The sequence below is a fragment of the Salvelinus namaycush genome, chromosome 5 (genome assembly GCF_016432855.1).
Source record: "Salvelinus namaycush isolate Seneca chromosome 5, SaNama_1.0, whole genome shotgun sequence".
Taxonomy (NCBI): Eukaryota; Metazoa; Chordata; class Actinopteri; order Salmoniformes; family Salmonidae; genus Salvelinus; species Salvelinus namaycush.
In genome coordinates this window covers 54,264,951-54,286,463 of record NC_052311.1, presented here as the reverse complement: position 1 = coordinate 54,286,463, position 21,513 = coordinate 54,264,951, and the positions used below count along the sequence as shown (strand labels likewise).

General features: G+C 46.3%; 1 protein-coding gene across 1 annotated transcript in view; it reads left to right on the top strand.

Moving 5' to 3' along the window:
* si:ch73-22o12.1 (nectin-2) overlaps positions 1–18,553 on the top strand; it is a 64,813-nt gene extending 46,260 nt beyond the window's left edge. Inside the window, exons 7-10 of the mRNA XM_038994507.1 lie at positions 15,497–15,629; positions 15,712–15,781; positions 16,383–16,469; positions 17,264–18,553. Of these exons, the coding sequence (XP_038850435.1) occupies positions 15,497–15,629; positions 15,712–15,781; positions 16,383–16,469; positions 17,264–17,485 (512 nt within the window). The 3' untranslated portion in view covers positions 17,486–18,553. The remainder of the gene's footprint in view (positions 1–15,496; positions 15,630–15,711; positions 15,782–16,382; positions 16,470–17,263) is intronic.
* The last annotated feature ends 2,960 nt before the right edge of the window (positions 18,554–21,513 follow it).

Below are 21,513 nucleotides of genomic sequence, written 5' to 3'. Positions count from 1 at the left end.
TATGTACATAGAAGGAATATAAATAGTAATTTAATGTCGGTATCTGGGTATATTTATTATCAATGTCCTCTGTTAGCTAGTGTAACATGTTAGCATACCCTGGAGGGTGCTGAGTCTTGCTGTTTGTCTCGTTTCGGTTGTGATAAAACTGTTCATTGTCAAGAGTGCTGATAACGTACAGTATCTAGGCTATGGGAATCAACAGGAGAAGGGTAGCGAGGGAGAGAGGTGAAGTGTGTTCACTCACACACCCAAGCCCCTCCCCCTGTTTGTTTGATATGCATATGTCATCTGGTTGACTAAGGTGAACCCGCTGCCGTGGTAACAGGTAGTTTGGACAGAGTGGGAGAGTCAAGGAAACGTACAGATACAGTGTGTAATGGCTTAGGAATGTGGTGAGGCTTTAGTATTACCACATAGAGGGAGGGTTTGTTATCAGTTGGGGAATGTGCATGCTGGCTGAAACTAAGTAATTAGACCAGCTCTCAAGGGCTGCATTCTTTGAACCCTCTGACTCAACCAGACTGGTTTGGTCAAAAAAGTGAGAGGAGACGCGTGCTTGCATGTGCCCATCATTTTATCACTGTAAAACCGTGTGACCTTCACTCCCCACAGTAATACAGTGCAGAGATGAAGTCGAAATGGATTCATTGTGTGAAGGTTTGAATGTTTTTCTGCCCTGTAGTCTCTGCTAGAACCAATCTGGTTCTTTAGGTCCGTATCTTCCCTGTGTCTCGACGCATTGCCACAGGTCTGTGTGTGTCGTCTATGGGGTTTTTCCGTCGATGCTCAAACTATTTATTCGGAGTCCAGACAGCCATCTGGCTCCACTAATTGCTTTGAGTTTGAGGCTGGCAAAATCAAAAGGCGACTCGCTCGCTCGCTCTCTCTCGGCTCCTGGCTGAATGCTAAAGGCTTCCTTTCACCACAGAACGGAAATGGTGGCATCAATTAAAACGCCTGAGAGGAATACAAGCACACTGTGTTGCGCTCGACACAAATATTTGAACGTCCCTCTAGTTTAAGAGCAGTGACCCCTTAAACCAAAACCTGGCTGTTCAACCAAAAACCACAACCTAGATTTGAAGCCAAACTGACAGTGCGGGGCCAAGCTCTCAATGTTGTCCAATCCCTGTTCTAACGTAGTGCTGTACCAGTCCATTGCCAATCCGCTGTAGTTATATTGTAGTGATGCCCGGGGCACTGTCATGGTGGCCCTGTTCTGGCTCCCTGTGATGGGAGGATGAGGCAGACATTGTTTTTGTGTGTCTGTCGGACTCGGTTAGGAATCATCGTATGTGTTTCTGTGTTTGTTCACGGCAGCGTGTACTATAACAGCATGTCTGTGTTTAGACACCAGCAAAGTGGGACAGTTTGTTTCCGTGTCTGGTATGATGGCCTGAGGGGGGTGCCGTGTGTGTGGTGGTGGTATTCGAGTGAGGAGACGTGTGTGGACATCTGAGTGGGTAGACGCGTATCTGCGTGTACGCCTGTTTACCCTGCAGCATTCAAAGTATATACTGTCCATGGCTTCTAATTGTCTGAGCTACTGTCCAGTCCATACAGTAGTGTATAGATTAACACACAGCCTTAACACACACTTTAAACTGTTCTAGTCTGCTGATGGATGGATAGAAGCCGTTTAACCTCTCACCCTTAGGCTCCAGGCCTGACTCAACAATCCCAGAGTGTGATAGCTGGCCTGATGAGTGAATCACAGTATGATGTATTGATGGGCTGACCCATGAGGGCATCTCTTCAATGACCTATATGAGTAGCCAGCCTGGTTCTGACCTTGTTTAATGTGAGTGGAAACTCCTTTTGGCCTCATCACATGCTTTGTGTAGATTCTGTTTGACTTTCTCCAATCCAGAGCCACAGATTTATTGTGTATTCATAGTTTATTTATTTTTTGCAGTTTTTTTTTTTTTTAATCAAATCCTGTATATGAGCCGGGTGCTGCACACCAATGACAATATTTGACATCTTACAGAGCACTTTTCCCATGTGCTGTAATTGATCTTCTACTCCCTGCTGTTTGCATAATGATGGCTTCTCCTGGCCTAGCCTGGGTACCTGACTGTCTGCATTATATCTGCATTCCACACTATTACTCTGTTGTTGTGTCAATGTCAAGTACACTAAAGCAGAACACACTGGAACTCTTGAGACTACTCTTTAGCATAACAGACACAGGAAATGGTATTGTTCACCTATCAGTAAGTCATAATGTTGACTCTTCGAGTTTTATTAAGCTACATTTTGTGCGCGCGCACACTCTCTCTCTCTCACACACACTCAACCCCATCCCCCCCCCCCCCCCCCCCCTTGTGTGGGGGGGATGCCCCTGTATCCCCTAGCGTCCCAAGGAGATTACTCTTCCTCTCCTGATGCTGACTGGGCTTGAGCTGACGGCAGACAGGGAGCAGGGGATTGTGGGTAGCAGGGCTCCCAGGGGTGGTGCATGGTTGGCCCACTGCCACCAGAGCAGAGGGGGTATCTGACAGGGTTGGGGTGGGAGTAGAGGGTGGGTAGATGGATAAATGTAAATCCAGTTGAATGCACCTTCCACATGACAGAGCGTGTTTGGGAGGAGGACTGTGGAGGAGAAGCGGGGGGTTGTAGAGGGATGGGTTTCAGTATAGTGTAGGAGGTGAGGAGGACTGTGGAGGAGAAGCGGGGGGTTGTAGAGGGATGGGTTTCAGTATAGTGTAGGAAGTGATGAAGGGTGTTTGGGAGGACTGTGGAGGAGAAGCGGGGGGTTGTAGAGGGATGGGTTTCAGTATAGTGTAGGAGGTGATGAAGGGTGTTTGGGAGGAGGACTGTGGAGGAGAAGCAGGGGGGTTGTAGAGGGATGGGTTTCAGTATAGTGTAGGAAGTGATGAAGGGTGTTTGGGAGGAGGACTGTGGAGGAGAAGCAGGGGGGTTGTAGAGGGATGGGTTTCAGTATAGTGTAGGAAGTGATGAAGGGTGTTTGGGAGGACTGTGGAGGAGAAGCGGGGGGTTGTAGAGGGATGGGTTTCAGTATAGTGTAGGAGGTGATGAAGGGTGTTTGGGAGGAGGACTGTGGAGGAGAAGCAGGGGGGTTGTAGAGGGATGGGTTTCAGTATAGTGTAGGAAGTGATGAAGGGTGTTTGGGAGGACTGGGGAGGAGAAGCGGGGGGTTGTAGAGGGATGGGTTTCAGTATAGTGTAGGAAGTGATGAAGGGTGTTTGGGAGGAGGACTGTGGAGGAGAAGCAGGGGGGTTGTAGAGGGATGGGTTTCAGTATAGTGTAGGAAGTGATGAAGGGTGTTTGGGAGGACTGTGGAGGAGAAGCGGGGGGTTGTAGAGGGATGGGTTTCAGTATAGTGTAGGAGGTGATGAAGGGTGTTTGGGAGGAGGACTGTGGAGGAGAAGCAGGGGGGTTGTAGAGGGATGGGTTTCAGTATAGTGTAGGAAGTGATGAAGGGTGTTTGGGAGGACTGGGGAGGAGAAGCGGGGGGTTGTAGAGGGATGGGTTTCAGTATAGTGTAGGAGGTGATGAAGGGTGTTTGGGAGGAGGACTGTGGAGGAGAAGCAGGGGGGTTGTAGAGGGATGGGTTTCAGTATAGTGTAGGAAGTGATGAAGGGTGTTTGGGAGGACTGTGGAGGAGAAGCGGGGGGTTGTAGAGGGATGGGTTTCAGTATAGTGTAGGAGGTGAGGAGGACTGTGGAGGAGAAGCGGGGGGTTGTAGAGGGATGGGTTTCAGTATAGTGTAGGTTTGGGAGTGGGTTGATTTGGGGTGAGGAGAGGAACGGGGGTTGTAGGATTAGAAGAGGGGGTGCATGGGGTTAGTGCAGCTGTGTTAGTTTAGATTCTTTGAGATCAGTGTGTGTGTTCTCTCTGTATGTCCCACTCAGTGGTGCAGTGACCTCAACCACCACCTGCAAAAACAGACGGCAGCCGCAGATGAAAGAGACGTGTGAGTGTGTGCGCGCGCACGTCAAGCTCCCATGCTGTGATGTACCTGGAACTAAACCTCTCCCTGAAGCACACAGAATAATAAAATGACAATTTTTCAGGCTCCTGGTTAGCTGGCAGCACTGACCTACAGTCTGTCTGAGTCGGATCTTTATCCATATGAGAATGGTTACTCCTGCTCCGCTCTTAAGAATAGATGTGTGTGTGTTTGGCTCGGGGCGCTCTGCAGATCAGATGCACTGGCTGCTTAATTCACCATCTCAACAGGCTCTCAATCGTGCTTTCACCACACACACACACACACACACACACACACACACCGACCAATCAAGAGAAGAGCAGAAACAGAAATACTCTGGCTCTAGGTTGGTCAGGATAAGTCGTATGACATTTTTATTGGACTCTGTCAGGTGTAGAGTGAATCAACTGCTCAGAGTGCGTCTTTGTGACTGTGTACATGCGTCTCTCACACGGGATAGAGATTGTGTGTCTTCTCTCTGAGGCAGTCCAGAGTGATTTGTTCAGTGACTGTGTGGTCTCGTCTCTCTGTAGGTGTGAAGTCTATTTCTGTTCTTTGTCTGACATCAAATAGAGTCAGGTTGTGGGAAGTACTGTGACAACTTCACACAGCTATGTCTGTGTGTGAGGCAACTTCTCTTGACACTTCTACACACACACTCTGTATTATCTCTTCCATTCATCCGTCTCTCCATCTAAACACCTTTTTTTTTTCTCTATCAGACATCCGTCTTCTCCATCTCTCTCTCTCTGCTCACGCTCACCTCTTCTATTCTGTCCCTCCTTTCTTTGACCTTTCTCCCTCTGTCACTCTCATAATAACGAAGTGAGATGGATGGTGAGAATCTGACAACCCACCTCGCTCCTCGTCTCACTGCTCAGAGATACCGTCTCTCTTCCTCCCCTTATATCTGTCTCCTTGTTTCTCTGATCTGGTTACCACAGGAGACTGACAACCCCCCAGTGTTGCCTGCAGCCAATCAGATCACGATCTATTCTGTGTAGAAAGGAGTTCCTTACCCTTTCCACTTATTGAGCTTCTCTGTTGCAAGCCAGATGTTGTCTAGAGGGCAGAACAGAGGGGAGCTGAAAGTATTGAACTGTGTGGTGTATCTACCTGTCTGCTGAGCCCTGCTCTTAACACACTGCAGGGCCACAGTGACAGGTGCACAGTGACGGGCACAAATATGGTGCTGTGGGTCGGCTCCATGGAGAGGCCTGATTCATGTCCATGCACAGAGGAGTGTCTGACACGAGAGCAGTGTGTGTGACATACGAGAGCAATGAGCAGCCTGGGACCTTAGTAACACACACAGCGATATTAGAGCTCATCTTTTACCACCTATGGCTCCTTGGGCGTAGCAGCACTATATTGGTTTAGCTGTACTTTAGTGTGTGTCTGGTCTGGGAGTCTCTAGTCTTCTATCATCTGTAGCCCCATGCCTCTATTCTACAATTTATCTCTGTATTACAGGGTCTGTCTATGAGCTTTTCTCCTGTCCTTTATCCTCCATAGGCCCACACCAAGGATGTGGCCAAATGGATCCCTATGTAGTGTCCCAAATTCCCTATGTAGTGCACTACTTTAGACTAGAAATGGGCTCTGGTCAAATGTAGTGCACTACATAGGGAATAGGTTGTGATTTGGGACACAGGCCATGTGATGTATGGAGCTGTTCCATTTCTATATCTGTTTCTGTGCTACATGGTCAGTCTAGTGTCTGAGGTATTCTCTGCGTGCGTAGCCTATCACGTTTGTGGCCAGGTTGTCTGTGGTCGTTTATCCTGCTTAGGGCCCTCTACACTGCTGCTGTCCCGGTGTGGTAATATCTCTTTTATATCAGTCTCTCTCAGTTCTCCTCTTCCCTAGTCAATCACTGTTCATAGTGTGTCTGTGGAACAATGCATTGGGTTGCCTTCTGTAGTGTGTGTTTGTAGGAGTGTGAAGTTGGGCTGTGTGTGTTTACCTGAGTGTGTGGCTTTGACACTGCATGGCTACTGGTGTAATGTGATGTACCTTTTGTAGCATGTGTGGTTCACGTACATATGTGTGACAATTTATGTGGTTGGAGGATTTTCTATAATGTGTGTGCGCGGCTGCTGCTGTATTCAATGTGTGTGTGTCTGCTTGCATTCAGTGTGTGTCTGCTCTGTATGTGTAGGTAGTCTATTTGACTTGATGAGTCAGGCATTGTATTAAGCAGGTTGAGCTGCAGGGGGAATTTTGTAACAGTTGACCGGTTTCACGGAGTCATTTGTGTGGAGGAGAGAGCGGAAAAGAGAACGATGGGAGGGAGGCAAGGAGAAGGGGCACAAGTGGTTTTAAGGGTGATCGGTGAGAGACGAGTGCTGTTGAAAAGCAATGGAGGAGAAAAAGCGAGAGGGGGAAACGAGAACAGCTGGAAGAGCCAGAGGGAGCAGAGATGACACTGCCTCATCATTCCTTCTCTCCCTCCCTGCTTCATTCCTTCCCTCCTTCCTTGTCCTTCATCCATGGGCCCTGAGCCTGTCTGTAGTGTATAGCCCCACTCCTCATTACGCTCTCTCAACCTTAAAGGTCACAGGCATGATGGGATGGAGGAGGGCTTTTAAAATGCAACAAGAAAAGCTCCTTTATGTAACTGCTGCTGGAGCTTTGTCAGGGAGTTGTGTGTCTTTGTCAGGGAGTTGTGTGTCTTTGTCAGGGAGTTGTGTGTCTTTGTCAGGGAGTTGTGTGTCTTTGTCAGGGAGTTGTGTGTCTTTGTCAGGGAGTTGTGTGTCTTTGTCAGGGAGTTGTGTGTCTTTGTCAGGGAGTTGTGTGTGTGTGTGGGTTGATAGTAATGTGTTGAACTCTCTGCTGACATCATACTAACATCCACAGAGACTAGTTTCACTGGGCTCTCTACAGCCTGAGGTGCTGTACAATAACCAGGCCTATAGCCTGTCTGAGGCTAAGTCTCCATGCCTGTCCCCTATAGCTCTGGCTGTCCTGTCCACCCTGTGTCCCCTGTCCCCTATTGCCCCTGTCTCCTTCACTGGCTCCCCTATCCACCCTCCTCTGTTCTCTCCCCCCTCACTCCATCCCTCCTGTCTCTATTTGTGGTAATGTTTTTGTACAGTGATGACAACCAGGGTCAGAGCTAGCCTGCCACCACGTCCAGCAGTGGAGCTGCGAGACACACACACACTGCTGTTTGGTGACATTTTACAGCAAAATGATTCATCCATGTTGACATTCAGCTTTATGAATAATATTCATGATCCATACAGCATAAGCATGTTACACACAAGCGTGTATACACACACACACATACAAACGCTTCTGCAGGCGGTGGGGAGAGCATGTCACAGCCAAGACATGTCACACACACACAGTATGCATATACACAAGTTACTGGTCACTAGAGATGTTCTTCCACTATACAATGGATAGACTGTAGATGTGTAGTCCGACCTTCTTTCATTCTGAAAGACTTTACCCCCCCATGGTTTTATTTCATTCATAGTTTTAATCAGACAGACATTTTGGAATTAATATTTCAGTCAAATTTTTCTCTATTTTCAGTAACACCCTTTTCCTTCAGGCATTGGACCTGTGTGAAGTCTGGTACGATGACAGCCGTTTTTGAAAAGAGCTGAAGGTTTATTGTTGTGTATTGAAAAGAGAACAAATGAGTTGGAGTGAGTGAAGATAATGCGATGATGGGTTTCGGTGCAGGTGAACATTCCTTGGTGTCATATAGCAGAGGGTGAAGGGAGAGTGTCTTTCTGTCAAACGGGTTGGTGGCATTTCATTTGTGACAGTGGACACTGTTGTCTATGGCATGTATGCTAAGTCAACCAGCCTAATATTGCTTAATGGTCTACAGACTGGTGTGTTTCACAGAGGAAGTGGTTGATCTAGACATTTCAGTCACCTGCTAGAGTCAACTCTGTCACCTTCTAGACAGTTCTGTCACCTGCTACCAGGGGTGGGCAATTCCAGTCCTTGAGGGCCTGATTGCACCAGTTTTGTCCCAGCTCCAGCTAACACACCTGACTCCAATAATCACCTAATCATGATCTTCAGTTTAGAATGCAATTTGATTAATCAGCTGTGTTTGCTAGGGATGGAGAAAGTGTGACACCAATCAGGCCCTCGAGGACTGGAGTTGCCCCCCTTTGCTCAACAGCTCTGTCACCTGCTCGACAGCTCTGTCATCTACAGGAAACACTGATGGTCCTGATACAGGTGTCTCAGAGACCGGTGTGTGTTGTTCACCTCCAGTTGAGCTGGTAGAGCAGAGACAGAGGGACCTGATACAGGTCTAACAGGTGTGTCTGTGTCTAGAAGAAAGATGGGTATGTGTCACCTAAAGTAGACACATCTATCTGATACACATCTATCTGATATTGCCGTGTGTGTGTCGCCTGCAGGAAGTGTTGAACATCAACAAGCCATTGATAGATTACACAGAGAACAATGCCAGTATCTGCTCCTGTTCAGGTGACTGCTATTGTGTACACAGCAGGGTTGGGATCAATTCAGTTTCAATGCAGTCAATCCAGGAAGTGAACTGAAATTCAAGAACTGCAAACTTCTCATAGAAAGTAAATGGAAACTTTTCAATGATTGAATTGAAATGGAAGTTTCCCCAACCCTGGTACACAGACCAAAATAAAGTTGAGCGTTGTCAGATGTTGAGAACAGACAGAATACCGACACAGGCGAAGACAGTTGGAGTAGAAAGGAAGTCACTGCCCATCTAGGTGTGTAATAGCTGCTATTTCTGCCTCATCCTTCACAATGAGTAGTCTCCATTCCCTTAGCAGCAGATCAAAAACACTCACATCAGCTCTGTTCCATCCTTCTGACTCTGTGTTGTTACACAGGTACCTTTCTTCTCCACACACACTCCTGTCTCTCCGTGTGTGTGTTCCCTCTCCTCTCGCCGTGTCTAACGCAGTCTGACACACACTTGTGCAGAAGCGTACACACACACTACTTCAGGAGGATTGGGCTGGTGTAACGCTGCCAAGAAATCAATCCTCTTCTCCCTTCTTCCACTCTCTTCTGTCCTCTGAGCTCTGTATTAAATATGTAGAGCCCTATGCTGTGCTGGGTGTTTAAGGGCTAGTGTAGTGTGGACCAGTATAAGAGGCTGAGGGTATGTAGTGTGTCTCTTTAGGGAACACTGATATAACTCCCCTCAACACAGCTCTCAATGACGTGTGTGTATACATAAGCACTTACAATAAGGAGTGTAGTGTTACTGTAGACACAAACACACACAATGACTTAGTGTGCTCTGGTGAACACTTAAATTGACTGGCATGCACTCACACACACTGACTGGTGTCTACAGTAAAACGATCATAATGTGAAAAACAACCAGCAGCGTTGCAGTTTGACACACTCAAACCTGTGCACCTGGCACCCACTACCATACTCTGTTCAAAGGCACTTTTTTATTTTGTCTTGCTCATTCACCCTCTGAATGTCTCGAGGCTTTAAAGTCCTTCTTTTTAACCTGTCTCCTCCACTTCATCTACTCTGATTTGAAGTGGATTTAACAGGTGACATCAATAAGTGACCATAGATTTCACCTGGATTCAGCTGGTCAGTCTGTCATGGAAAGAGCGGGTGTTCCTAATGTTTTGCACACTCTGTGTATGTGTGTCTTTCTGTATTGTGTTGACTGTCATGTTGAGCGTCGTCATAGCGTGCAACCAGTGTTTGTGTCATGTCTTTCACGCAGGGCTGGCCTGCTGTTCCACACTGCATCAAGTGTCCTTCACTGCTACCTATTGATTACCTCACACACTCTGTTCCTCGCCCACTGCAATTTATTTATGTCCACTCACCCACTTTATACTTTGCTGTTGCTATTGAACTGTCTATCTCTGACACCACACACACACACACACACACACAGAGGTGGGAGAGATGGAGGAGCATGATATAGCTAACTGTATATTGAGATTCTGATGAATTGTGACAAATGATTATCTGAGAGAGACAGACTTGATGCAGTGTGTTAGATGCTGTAGGAAGGATCATTATGTGCTCATGGGGTTGTCTGTCTGGAGGATATTGTCGGGAATGCCTTTTGATACATGTACAGCAGTTTGATATTCTTCATCTGTGACATGCGGGGGTGGGTGTGCATGTGTAAATGTGACTAGCATCCATATGCATGCATTGTGTGTGTGTGTCTGTCATCCTGTATGATTGTGTTTTTGTAACACACTAAATGTGTGCATGCTTTTGTAGTATGCTATGTGTAATGTTGGTGTTAAGGACAGACACTGTGAAGAACACACGTCTATAGCAACACCATAGTAGGTGGTAATGACTTCCATCACAGGAGGCTCATAATAATGGCCGGAACGGAGCAATTGGAATGACATCAAACAACTGGAGACCATGTGTTTGATACCATTCCACTGTTGCCGCTCCAGTCATTACCACAAGCCTGTCCTCCCCAATGAAGGTGCCACCAACCTCCTGTGACTTCCATGTATGATCAGCACAAGGCTCCCACAACCTCGAACACCTCCCAGGGAACACAGTAGATGTAGACGTGAGAGGAACTATATATAACTGTGGTTCTGGTTTGCATTGTGATTCCACACCCATGCCCACAGGCCCATTAGATGTCCATGCAAATAACGTGTGCATAATTGAATGTGTATGTTACTTGCAATGTAACCCTGCAAAATCAACAACAAACTAAACCTAGTCACGGTAGCTCGCCACATAACGATAAGTCCTTTTTTTCGACATGCAAAATCTTACCCTCATTGCTTATTCTATTCCATTGTTTTTATGCCCAATAGTTCACCATGGCAGAGGAGAATTGTCTTAATGAGAGTTTAAATCCAAATGCAGAGCTAGAGCCGGGCCTGTGCCGTTCTGGCTCTGCAGAATCTCTTGAAGGGCTTCGGATGAAAGGGGGAGAGAATGCAACTGGAAAGCGGGGCCATTACGGATCCCCGTTCTGTTAATCAGTCTCTTATTCGAGGTAGTCTACTGGAGATGGCCCCCAATTAGCCGTCTGCTGTGGCCGAGAGGATACATCTCAGTAGCCTGAAGTCATCTCCTCTCTTTCCTCCATCTCTACTGACGTTGAACAAATATAGCTATAAGTGATATTGAATTCTAGCAAGGCATCCTCCTCGATATTGCTTTGACCTAACACAGCCTAACCTGAGACCAGCACATTGTTAGTACAGGAAACCCTAGTGGACATGTTAGTTTGTCTCACCTCAATCCCCTCTCAGTAGGAGGCTGCGCTCTGGGCTGGGATCCCTCTGTGCATGGCGGAGTAGTGCTCCAGTAGTTAATGAAGTGGATGTTCTCCCAGGCAGAAGGTCACAGGACAGGTAAACAGACCAATGGGTGACAGACCAGGCCCCAGGGAGGGAGGCGGAGGTTAGGGACAGTTCACATTATGACACACTAGCTGAGGTGACCTGGGTTCTTCTAGTACAACTCCTAGTTATCCGGACTGGACTGTGTGTGTGGCACATGTACTTGTGTGTGCATGCCTTGTTATGGACCTGCCAGCTGCAACCTGTGTATGTTCTCTCTGTTGCTGGGATGAACAGCTATTTGGTGTGGTTGTGGGTTGGTGTGTGTTGCCGTTGGACTACTACAGCCTGCCTAGTCCTATTCCTACCCCTATTAAACCTCAGCTGGACTGGAAAGCTACATTTGGGTAATGCAGCAGGCCTGCTCCATGCTGGCTGGACCCAGCCACCTCTGTTCCAGTGTAAAGTGCACTGTACATATTGACGCAGAGACAGCGAGAGGGGAGCCTCGACCTTGTCAGAGAGGGTATGAGGGTGGGAGAGAGATACCCTGCCTTCTCCCAGGGTGCCTGTCGGTGCCTTAATGCACCATGGCAGGGAGCACACTGTTTCCCTGCAGAGAGAGGGGGAGATCAACGTCAAACACTCACACACCCACACTCAATTGTATGCATACACACAGTATTTTCTGCTGTCTCACACACACACACACACACACACACAGGCTTGGTGTCCCTGACATCCGTTTAATCCCAGACAGTGTAAATGTGTAACAGTATAACTTTAAACCGTCCCCTCGCTCCGACACGGGCGCGAACCAGGGACCCTCTGCACACATCAACAACTGACACCCACGAAGCGTCGTTACCCATCGCTCCACAAAAGCCGCGGCCCTTGCAGAGCAAGGGGCAACACTGCTTCTAGGTTTCAGAGCAAGTGACGTAACTGATTGAAACGCTAGTAGCGCGTACCCGCTAACTGGCTAGCCATTTCACATCCGTTACACTCACCCCCCTTTCAACCTCCTCCTTTTCCGCAGCAACCAGTGATCCGGGTCAACAGCATCAATGTAACAGTATAACTTTAACCCGTCCCCTCGCCCCGACACGGGCGCGAACCAGGGACCCTCTGCACACATCAACAACGGTCGCCCACGAAGCATCGTTACCCATCGCTCCACAAAGGCCACGGCCCTTGCAGAGCAAGGGGCAACACTATATCTAGGTTTCAGAGCAAGTGACGTAACTGATTGAAACGCTACTAGCGCGTACCCGCTAACTAGCTAGCCATTTCACATCCGTTACAAATGCATGGGGCCAGCTCTGGAATCACCCTAGATGAATACTGGGCCTGTATGACAGACTACAGCTTCAGTACAGCACCAGGCTCAGGCAGGCAGGCAACAACAGGAGACTATAGGCAACAGCAGTCCACATAGTACTACTGTAGTAGTGTTGATTGTAGTTGGTAGTTATATTGTGTATAGTGTGTTTATTATTAGCAGCAGTAATATAAGACTAGCATACTTGAAGAGGCAGTTTCCAAAGTGATCTGAATTCCTCTCCATCACCCCGTCTCTCCCATTCATCCGCTCTTCTCTCCTCTATCACTGTATGCCCCTGTCCTTCTCTCCCTCTCCCTCCCACACACACCTCCAATCTGTGTGATTATGTATGCGGCGCCTGGTTACCAGGATACAGGGTCGCTAGGGAGCGAGGTGTGTTTGTGTTGGGCTGAATGGATGTTGGTAATGTACCACTGTTAAGCCTTTAGGATCTAAGGGCTAGACTTCTCTCCCTGACTGAGCAATGGGATTACTTCAGCTCTCTCTTCATCCTCATCTTTATCTCTATCAGTGCTGATCAATCCGTCTAGACCTAATCTGTAACCTCATCCGGGCTCAATGTAACCGTGTTTGTCTCGTGTGTCCGTTGATGCTCAAACTTAAGTCAACAAAAAAACAATACAGGTGGATTTTATGATCAGCAGCAATAGGATTGTTTGGCCAATGAATGACCCTTTAATCTGTTTGGGTCAATTACTTTTATAGCTGAGGTATAATAAATATATAGCTCTGGGAGCAGAGATGGCACACAGGCGTGTGTGTGTGTGTGTGTGAGGGCAGGGAGGGTAATAAAACAGGCTTATCTCTGCTCGTTAGGAGATTAAAGATGCAGAGCTGGAGACGCTACAGATTTGAGCTGCCAAATTAAGGAGAGATAAACGAGCGTTTCCCAAACGAAGGCAGCAGTGGAGGATAGCAGGTTGGGAGAAGGGAGAGGCAGGGATAAGTGCAGCATAGTGCGGCTAGGCCAGGTCAGCCAGCCCGAGGTCACATGAGTCATATGGGCCTGTATGGTTGACTGGGGAAGCATGTTAACCTTAATCCCAGTTGGGAGAGGCAGACTGGTATCACCGAGAGGGGTAAGCAGGCAGGCAGAGTGAGATGTTACTCTGTTTGCTGATCAGCCAGTCTCTCAGACCGGAAAATCCCCCAGCAATCATCTAGAGGCTGCTTAATTATGCACCAGCTATCTTATGCAGCAGTGCTCTAGTGTTGTAGAACTTTGGCAGTATTGGCAGTTTTTTTTTTATATTTTAAAACTCTAGCAGTATTTTAGACCATACCTCACATTGAGAATACAGGTAGAATCCTTGAGAATACAGGTAGAATCCTTGAGAATACACCAAGAGTGGATAAACTCTGTCTCAATCTGTGGGTGGGGGTGTGAGTGAGTGGGAGGGTATGGGGCATGCAGCACAACACAGAGAATTGTGGGTGTGTATAAATGTTGGTGTGAGTGACAGGGATATTGGATAGTATACAAGCTGGCCCTGCCAGCTGGACTCTGCTCAGTGTGTGTGCACGCACGCCCGTTTTGGCTAAATTTACGGAGCCCAACCTGTCCTTGTCGGAGGGCAGCGGAGTGCGGCACCAGCTGAGAGACACAGCGGGCATGCTCAGGTCATCTGGGAGATTTCGTTAGAGCGAGACATGGCTGGTATCCACCACAGATAGAGAGGGCATGATCTCTATTCACCACTGCTGGAGTTACTCAGACAGCGGCTGCATCTCAATACTCTAAAGTGGCTTCCTCTCCTTTATCTGAACTGATCTGAAAAGAAAGTACCCTAATAAATAAAGAATGCTTACCAGATAAAGCTGTCACCAGCCTAGTTTATTCCCTATCAGTAAAAAGGAGATGAGGGGAGGAAATCACTTTGGAGAGGGAGGAAAAGTTTCAAGTTTTACTAGTCGTATGTACAGGATACACATAGTGTATATACACTGTCCAACTAAATTGTTACTTGCAGGTTCCTTCTTGACAATGCAACAACAAGAAATTGTTCTTAACTGACTTGCCTAGTTAAATAAAGGTTAAATAAATACAAAAAATGGACAGTTTTCATAGTTTTACAGGGAAACCAAAGCGTTTTTATTTTATTTACATGTTGTGGTCTAATTGAAAACAACTGCTATTTACATGTGAAAAGGTCATTGGATGCTCCATTATTTACATTACAGAGCGTTGCTATAAGGTCATCAGTACCACAGTCATAATTATAAGCCTAACAATATTCAATCAGGGGCCAACCAAATGACTTTCCCTGTGTAACTCTCCTCCAATTAGCTGAGCTCCCCATTGTCCTTTAACACTCCCTTATTAGCATAATCCCCTGGGCAATGATGGGGAGGATATGGGGATGGGTCACACCGTGTGTGTATGTATTCCTATCTTATTGTTAGTATTGGTACTTGTTGTCATGGTTCATTAGAGGAAGGTACTACAGTCATTATGTCTGATTGTCTGCCTCCCCACGTGACTGTAGTCTACACTAATGTAGACCTTCTGTAAAGGCAGACACACTTTCTCTGCATCTTGGGTTGCTCTCACACACACGTCAACACTTTCTCTATACCTCTCATCCACACACACTTTCTTTGCACCTCTGTCTCACACACGCACACACACCATTGACTGTAGTTAGGCCTACTTCATTACTTGGGGATTACATTTTGAATTCCGCTTTCAGAACCTTTCACCACAAATGAAACGATGTTGTGTAATGTAGGGTTATTCCTGTGCGTGTGGGACTACTCCAGCATGTGAATGTTATCACTACTCTTGTTAATGTTCTCTCTTCTCTCCTTTTTGTACTTATCCCCTTTTACCTCCTATTTTTTTTGTCTTCCTTCCTATCTCACTTTCTCTCATCTACTTTATTTTCTCTCATCTCTCCTACTCTCCCTCTCTCTCTACAGGTACTCGACTGCCAGTGAAGGGTCCCGCTACAAGCGGTGTTATAGGAGGGCTCATTGGGGTGGTTCTGCTGCTGGCCATTATCGGCAGTGTTGTGGTCTTGGTCCGCAAAAAACGCAACCAGCACAATAGAGAGTGAGTGTTTGTGTCTGTTACTCATTACTCAAGTGATCATCCTTACTCTTTGTTTTGATTCCTTCCTTTCTCTCTTTCTCAGTGGTCCACCCAAGTACAAACCCCCTCCCCCTAAGAAGCAGCAGACCACCACCAGCAGCTCTTCTGATAGGGTGAGGGATGCTGGCCAGCCATAACAGTTTTAGACTTGTTGTAATGGCCCCTCAATTTGTATTTTACAACACCACAACATGTTTTTATCAACATTGTTAAATGATAAAGATTATGCTGGAAAAACCCTCCATCTGAAATAGATTTTCAAATCAAAATCAAATTTGATTAGTCACATGCGCCGAATACAACAGGTGTAGACCTTACAGTGAAATGCTTACTTACGAGCCGCTAACCAACAATGCGGATAAGAATAAGAGATAAAAGTAACAAGTAATTAAAGAGCAGCAGTAAAATAACAATAGCGAGACTATATACAGGGGGGTGCCGGTACAGAGTCAATGTGCGGGGGCACCGATTAGTTGAGGTAGCATGTACATGTAGTTAGTTATTAAAGTGACTATGCATAGATGACAACAGAGAGTAGAAGTGGTGTAAAGGGGGAGGGGGGGGGCACTGCAAATAGTCTGGGTAGCCATTTGACTAGATGTTCAGGAGTCTTATGGCTTGGGGGTGGAACTGTTTAGAAGCCTCTTGGACCTAGTTTAACCCAAACTCAGAGTACATGAGAATAATCCTGTGTGTGTGCGTGCGCATCTGCAGCTGAACACCAGTCGAGACCCTGTGGAGAGAAAGGACGGGTCCGTGGAACACCTGTACTACGCTCCGCAGGATGCCGAGCCCAGCACGGTAAGAACACAGCCATACATGGGGTGCATCTCTCAATAGTCCTTCTCTCCTGACTCCTTTCCTCAATCTTCAGACATAAAAAGACCTGGACGGGTGAAAGCAAATTCCCAGCTGGCCTCCTTGATATTGCTTCTACCTGACCTGTGTTTTCCTATCAGTGAAGATGGAGTGACTGGAGACCAGGAGAGGAAGCCGTTGTAGACTATCGGGATACATTAAGCTCTGTAGCTTTGGCTTATAAAGTGTCTCAACCCAACTCTTATTTCATTATCTATATCATTCATAATGCATCCTGGTAAAGGATTCATGAAACAAAAAGAAATCAATCATTTAACATCTACTTCTGATAATTAATTCATCAGTTACTCAACATGATTGCCCTATTTACCACAACCATGAGAACATGTAGGAAACTGAAGGGTATGGAGGGCTGCTATGTGGATAGAAGGTGATATACTCAACATGATTGCCCTATTTACCAGAACATGACAACGTGTAGGAAACTGAAGGGTATGGAGGGCTGCTATGTGAATAGAAGCTGTTACACTGAACATGCTATAGATAGAAACATGTATTTGTAATACTGTAGCAACCATTGCCTTGGTAAGCTAGTTACAATTTCCCCCCTGTGATTTAACCCTATTGGAGCAGTGGTTAGCAAGTTTGCCCATGGGCTAGAAGACCTGGGTTCAAGACTCTCAAAAGGTTGCAGTTTGTTCACTAATGCAAGGGTCACTAGAATACTATGATGACTCCATTGGTTCTCCTTTTTTTGATGTTATCTTTCCCACCAGGACCTGGATGCGTGCAGTGATGAGGAATACAATCGTGTTGCGGAGGAGTTGCGCTACGCTGGCGCCCCTTCTGGCTGGGATGAACCCAGGCTGAACGAAGTCCCGCCCCTGTACGCCAACCAGTACAAGCCCAATGATTACCATGACAACGAGGAGGACCACCCCCCTGCTGCCGGAGCGACTCGTGGAGAGAGCTTTGTGTCCCAGGCCATGTTTGTGTGAAGATGGGAGACATTGGAAGTGTGTGTGGGACTAAACCTGTTTGTACGTGAAGAACATCGGACACTGGATGTGTGTGTCTGTGGGATGGCTGCAGTCATTGCCGTTCAATCAGTATCTCCAATCTAGAATTTTACATTGTGAACTAAAGTGAGTGTATGTATTGGGTTCTAATAACGGGAATCGTGTTTTTAAAAGGGGGATCCGCTTTACCGTTAAAATGCTGTGTAAGTCAGACACAACATAAAAGAACACTAACTTTTATCGCGGTTGGTTGAATCTCACATGTTGTGGTTAAAGTTCCATGTGTACAGTAAGTGTGTGAGATTGTTTAATAGGCACAGATCCAGGGCCAGCTTACCCTCTTTGAATCCTAACCATTACCATTAGGGGATAACGCAACACTGACCTTGGATCAGATCAGTGTGTATTGATAGCTCCATCATACTGTGGAATGTAGATGGGCTCTGGGGTCAGGAGTCTAGTAGTAGTACACTATTCTGAGCTAGGCAGTAGGATGATGTTGCCTATAGACACTGGTGTAAGGTCAGTTGTGTGTTTTACTCCCTAAGGATTATGTTTAAGATTTTACATAATGTAATCTGAGTCCAAGATACAATTATGGATTCCTGGAGCACAATACAAGCCATAAGAGAGGGACAATCAATTGCCTGAACAAAAATCTTGTATATATAAAAAGGAAATCTCTGTTACCTTTTAACATTGACGCATCTAAACATTGATGATTTGTGCCTGTTCGCTCTGTTGGTTACAGAATGTACTACGTAGGCCTACTGTTGAAATGTCCAATATTGTCAGGGTCTAGGTTTTTATACAATTTCAGGGTCTTCTCTATACAATCACTTAATTGTTAAACCAGATGTGCCTATTTTTGTAGCGTGTCAGATTATAAAATGTGAATCAAACAGAATTATGAATGATTTTGTCATGCTTTGTGACAGATGGCATTTACCAGTTTTTACTGCGCTATGTATGTTTTTAAAGCAAAGCCTGATGCGCTGGTTACTTGATGATTTGTAATTCATTAAACATTTAAACTGTGTATCCAGATCATTCTAAAGTTATGGTCAGTATTGCTGCGGTCACATTGTCTCATCTTGCTTAATGTTTTTTGTTTCATCTGAAGAGTTGGGAAGTTAGTGGAAGTACATAAGAGTCCAGAAGGGGGAACTCTGAGGCTTGAGAAAACGGTTAGTGCTATCCGGAATCCTTAGGACATCCCTAACCTTAACTGTTTTAGATTTCAACTTCAATGGCTTAACGTCAGAGTTGGGATGTTCCAATGATCCCTTTAAGACTTTTCCCTGAGAACTCCTGTAAAGAGGCTGTCCACTCCACCCTATAGGCCTAGAAATCCTCTATCTTTTCCTCTCAACCAGCGGTATAAAACATCCTTCTTTAGCCCTGTAACTAACCTGTTGTAATGATGCTCAGTAAGAACATCTGCCTGGGTGCCAGTACATTCCCACTTTATATAATGTTTTATATTTGTATCATGTTACTTTCACACATAACTAGTCAATACAGAGGATGTACAGAACGCAGAGGAAGAGGCTTGTTACAGCTTTACACTTCAATGACAGTTGAACTGCCAAACAATCCGGTAAGGATTCAGTCTGTGGCAGGATCGCCCTGCAGTTTGGAGCCAATGATCAAACAAAGGTTTTGGTCGGTGAAGTAATCTGAAAGAGAGAAAATATGTTAATTCTTGGTAGTTCTAAGTAGAGGACTGTCCCAGTCTGTATATTGGTGTACGTGTCAGTTTGTGTTGTTGATTGAACTCACCTGCTGCATACGCTTGAATGTCTGTGGGTCTTTTGAGAAATACATCTCTGTAAAAAAAAAAAACAAGAAGCGGGTACCCAAGCAATCGCCAGTTAGACCTCATTACTGTAGCTAAATATGAAATATAATTATATTTGTTATTGATGTCTGGAGCTTGAGAGCCCTAATTGAGATGGAGAATAATATGTCTGAAAATATACCGTCAGTCAGTGCCAGCCAATTATCAAACCTTAAAAAGTCGCTTATTAAGGCCTCCACCTCTGGATGTGCTCTCTAATATACATTGTTGGCTTTTCTTGTCCCAGGATAAATATAATGGTGAATGTCTCTTAATAACTTTACTGTCCATTCTACTTTCCCATGCCTCATGGTATTGGGAAAAGCCAGGTGGTCAATAGCAGATTTAAAGTTAACCCACGTGATGTTTGTCATTGCTGAGCCTATCTTTACCCAAGGAATTTCTGCTAGCTAACTATTACCTGGATGAATGCAAAAATAATGCAGTGAGTGATAGAACAATAAATCCTATTGTACACTGCTCAAAAAAATAAAGGGAACACTTAAACAACACAATGTAACTCCAAGTCAATCACACTTCTGTGAAATCAAACTGTCCACTTAGGAAGCAACACTGATTGACAATAAATTTCACATGCTGTTGTGCAAATGGAATAGACAAAAGGTGGAAATTAAAGGCAATTAGCAAGACACCCTCAATAAAGGAGTGATTCTGCAGGTGGTGACCACAGACCACTTCTCAGTTCCTATGCTTCCTGGCTGATGTTTTGGTCACTTTTGAATGCTGGCGGTGCTCTCACTCTAGTGGTAGCATGAGACGGAGTCTACAACCCACACAAGTGGCTCAGGTAGTGCAGCTCATCCAGGATGGCACATCAATGCGAGCTGTGGCAAGAAGGTTTGCTGTGTCTGTCAGCGTAGTGTCCAGAGCATGGAGGCGCTACCAGGAGACAGGCCAGTACATCAGGAGACGTGGAGGAGGCCGTAGGAGGGCAACAACCCAGCAGCAAGACCGCTACCTCCGCCTTTGAGTACTGCCAGAGCCTTGCAAAATGACCTCCAGCAGGCCACAAATGTGCATGTGTCTGCTCAAACGGTCAGAAACAGACTCCATGAGGGTGGTATGAGGGCCCAACGTCCACAGGTGGGGGTTGTGCTTACAGCCCAACACCGTGCAGGACGTTTGGCATTTGCCAGAGAACAAGATTGGCAAATTCGCCACTGGCGCCCTGTGCTCTTCACAGATGAAAGCAGGTTCACACAGCACATGAGCACATGTGACAGAGTCTGGAGACGCCGTGGAGAACGTTCTGCTGCCTGCAACATCCTCCAGAATGACCGGTTTGGTGGTGGGTCAGTCATGGTGTGGGGTGGCATTTCTTTGTGGGGCCGCACAGCCCTCCATGTGCTCGCCAGAGGTAGCCTGACTGCCATTAGGTACCGAGATGAGATCCTCAGAGCCCTTGTGAGACCATATGCTGACACATGCACATTTGTGGCCTGCTGGAGGTCATTTTGCAGGGCTCTGGCAGTGCTCCTCCTGCTCAAAGGCGGAGGTAGCGGTCCTGCTGCTGGGTTGTTGCCCTCCTACGGCCTCCCCCACGTCTCCTGATGTACTGGCCTGTCTCCTGGTAGCGCCTCCATGCTCTGGACACTACGCTGACAGACACAGCAAACCTTCTTGCCACAGCTCGCATTGATGTGCCATCCTGGATGAGCTACACTACCTGAGCCACTTGTGTGGGTTGAAGACTCCGTCTCATGCTACCACTAGAGTGAGAGCACCGCCAGCATTCAAAAGTGACCAAAACATCAGCCAGGAAGCATAGGAAGAGAAGTGGTCTGTGGTCACCACCTGCAGAATCACTCCTTTATTGAGGGTGTCTTGCTAATTGCCTTTAATTTCCACCTTTTGTCTATTCCATTTGCACAACAGCATGTGAAATTTATTGTCAATCAGTGTTGCTTCCTAAGTGGACAGTTTGATTTCACAGAAGTGTGATTGACTTGGAGTTACATTGTGTTGTTTAAGTGTTCCCTTTATTTTTTTGAGCAGTGTATTTTAATTCCTAATTATATCGATAGAACTAGCTAACTAAATGTTGTTGGAGAAGCCAAGGAGCACTCATGAAGCTAACGACGTTACCTAACGTTACAGTAGTAAAGTGTTAGCTAGCTAACTAACCTTAAATTGTCGGAGTAGCTGC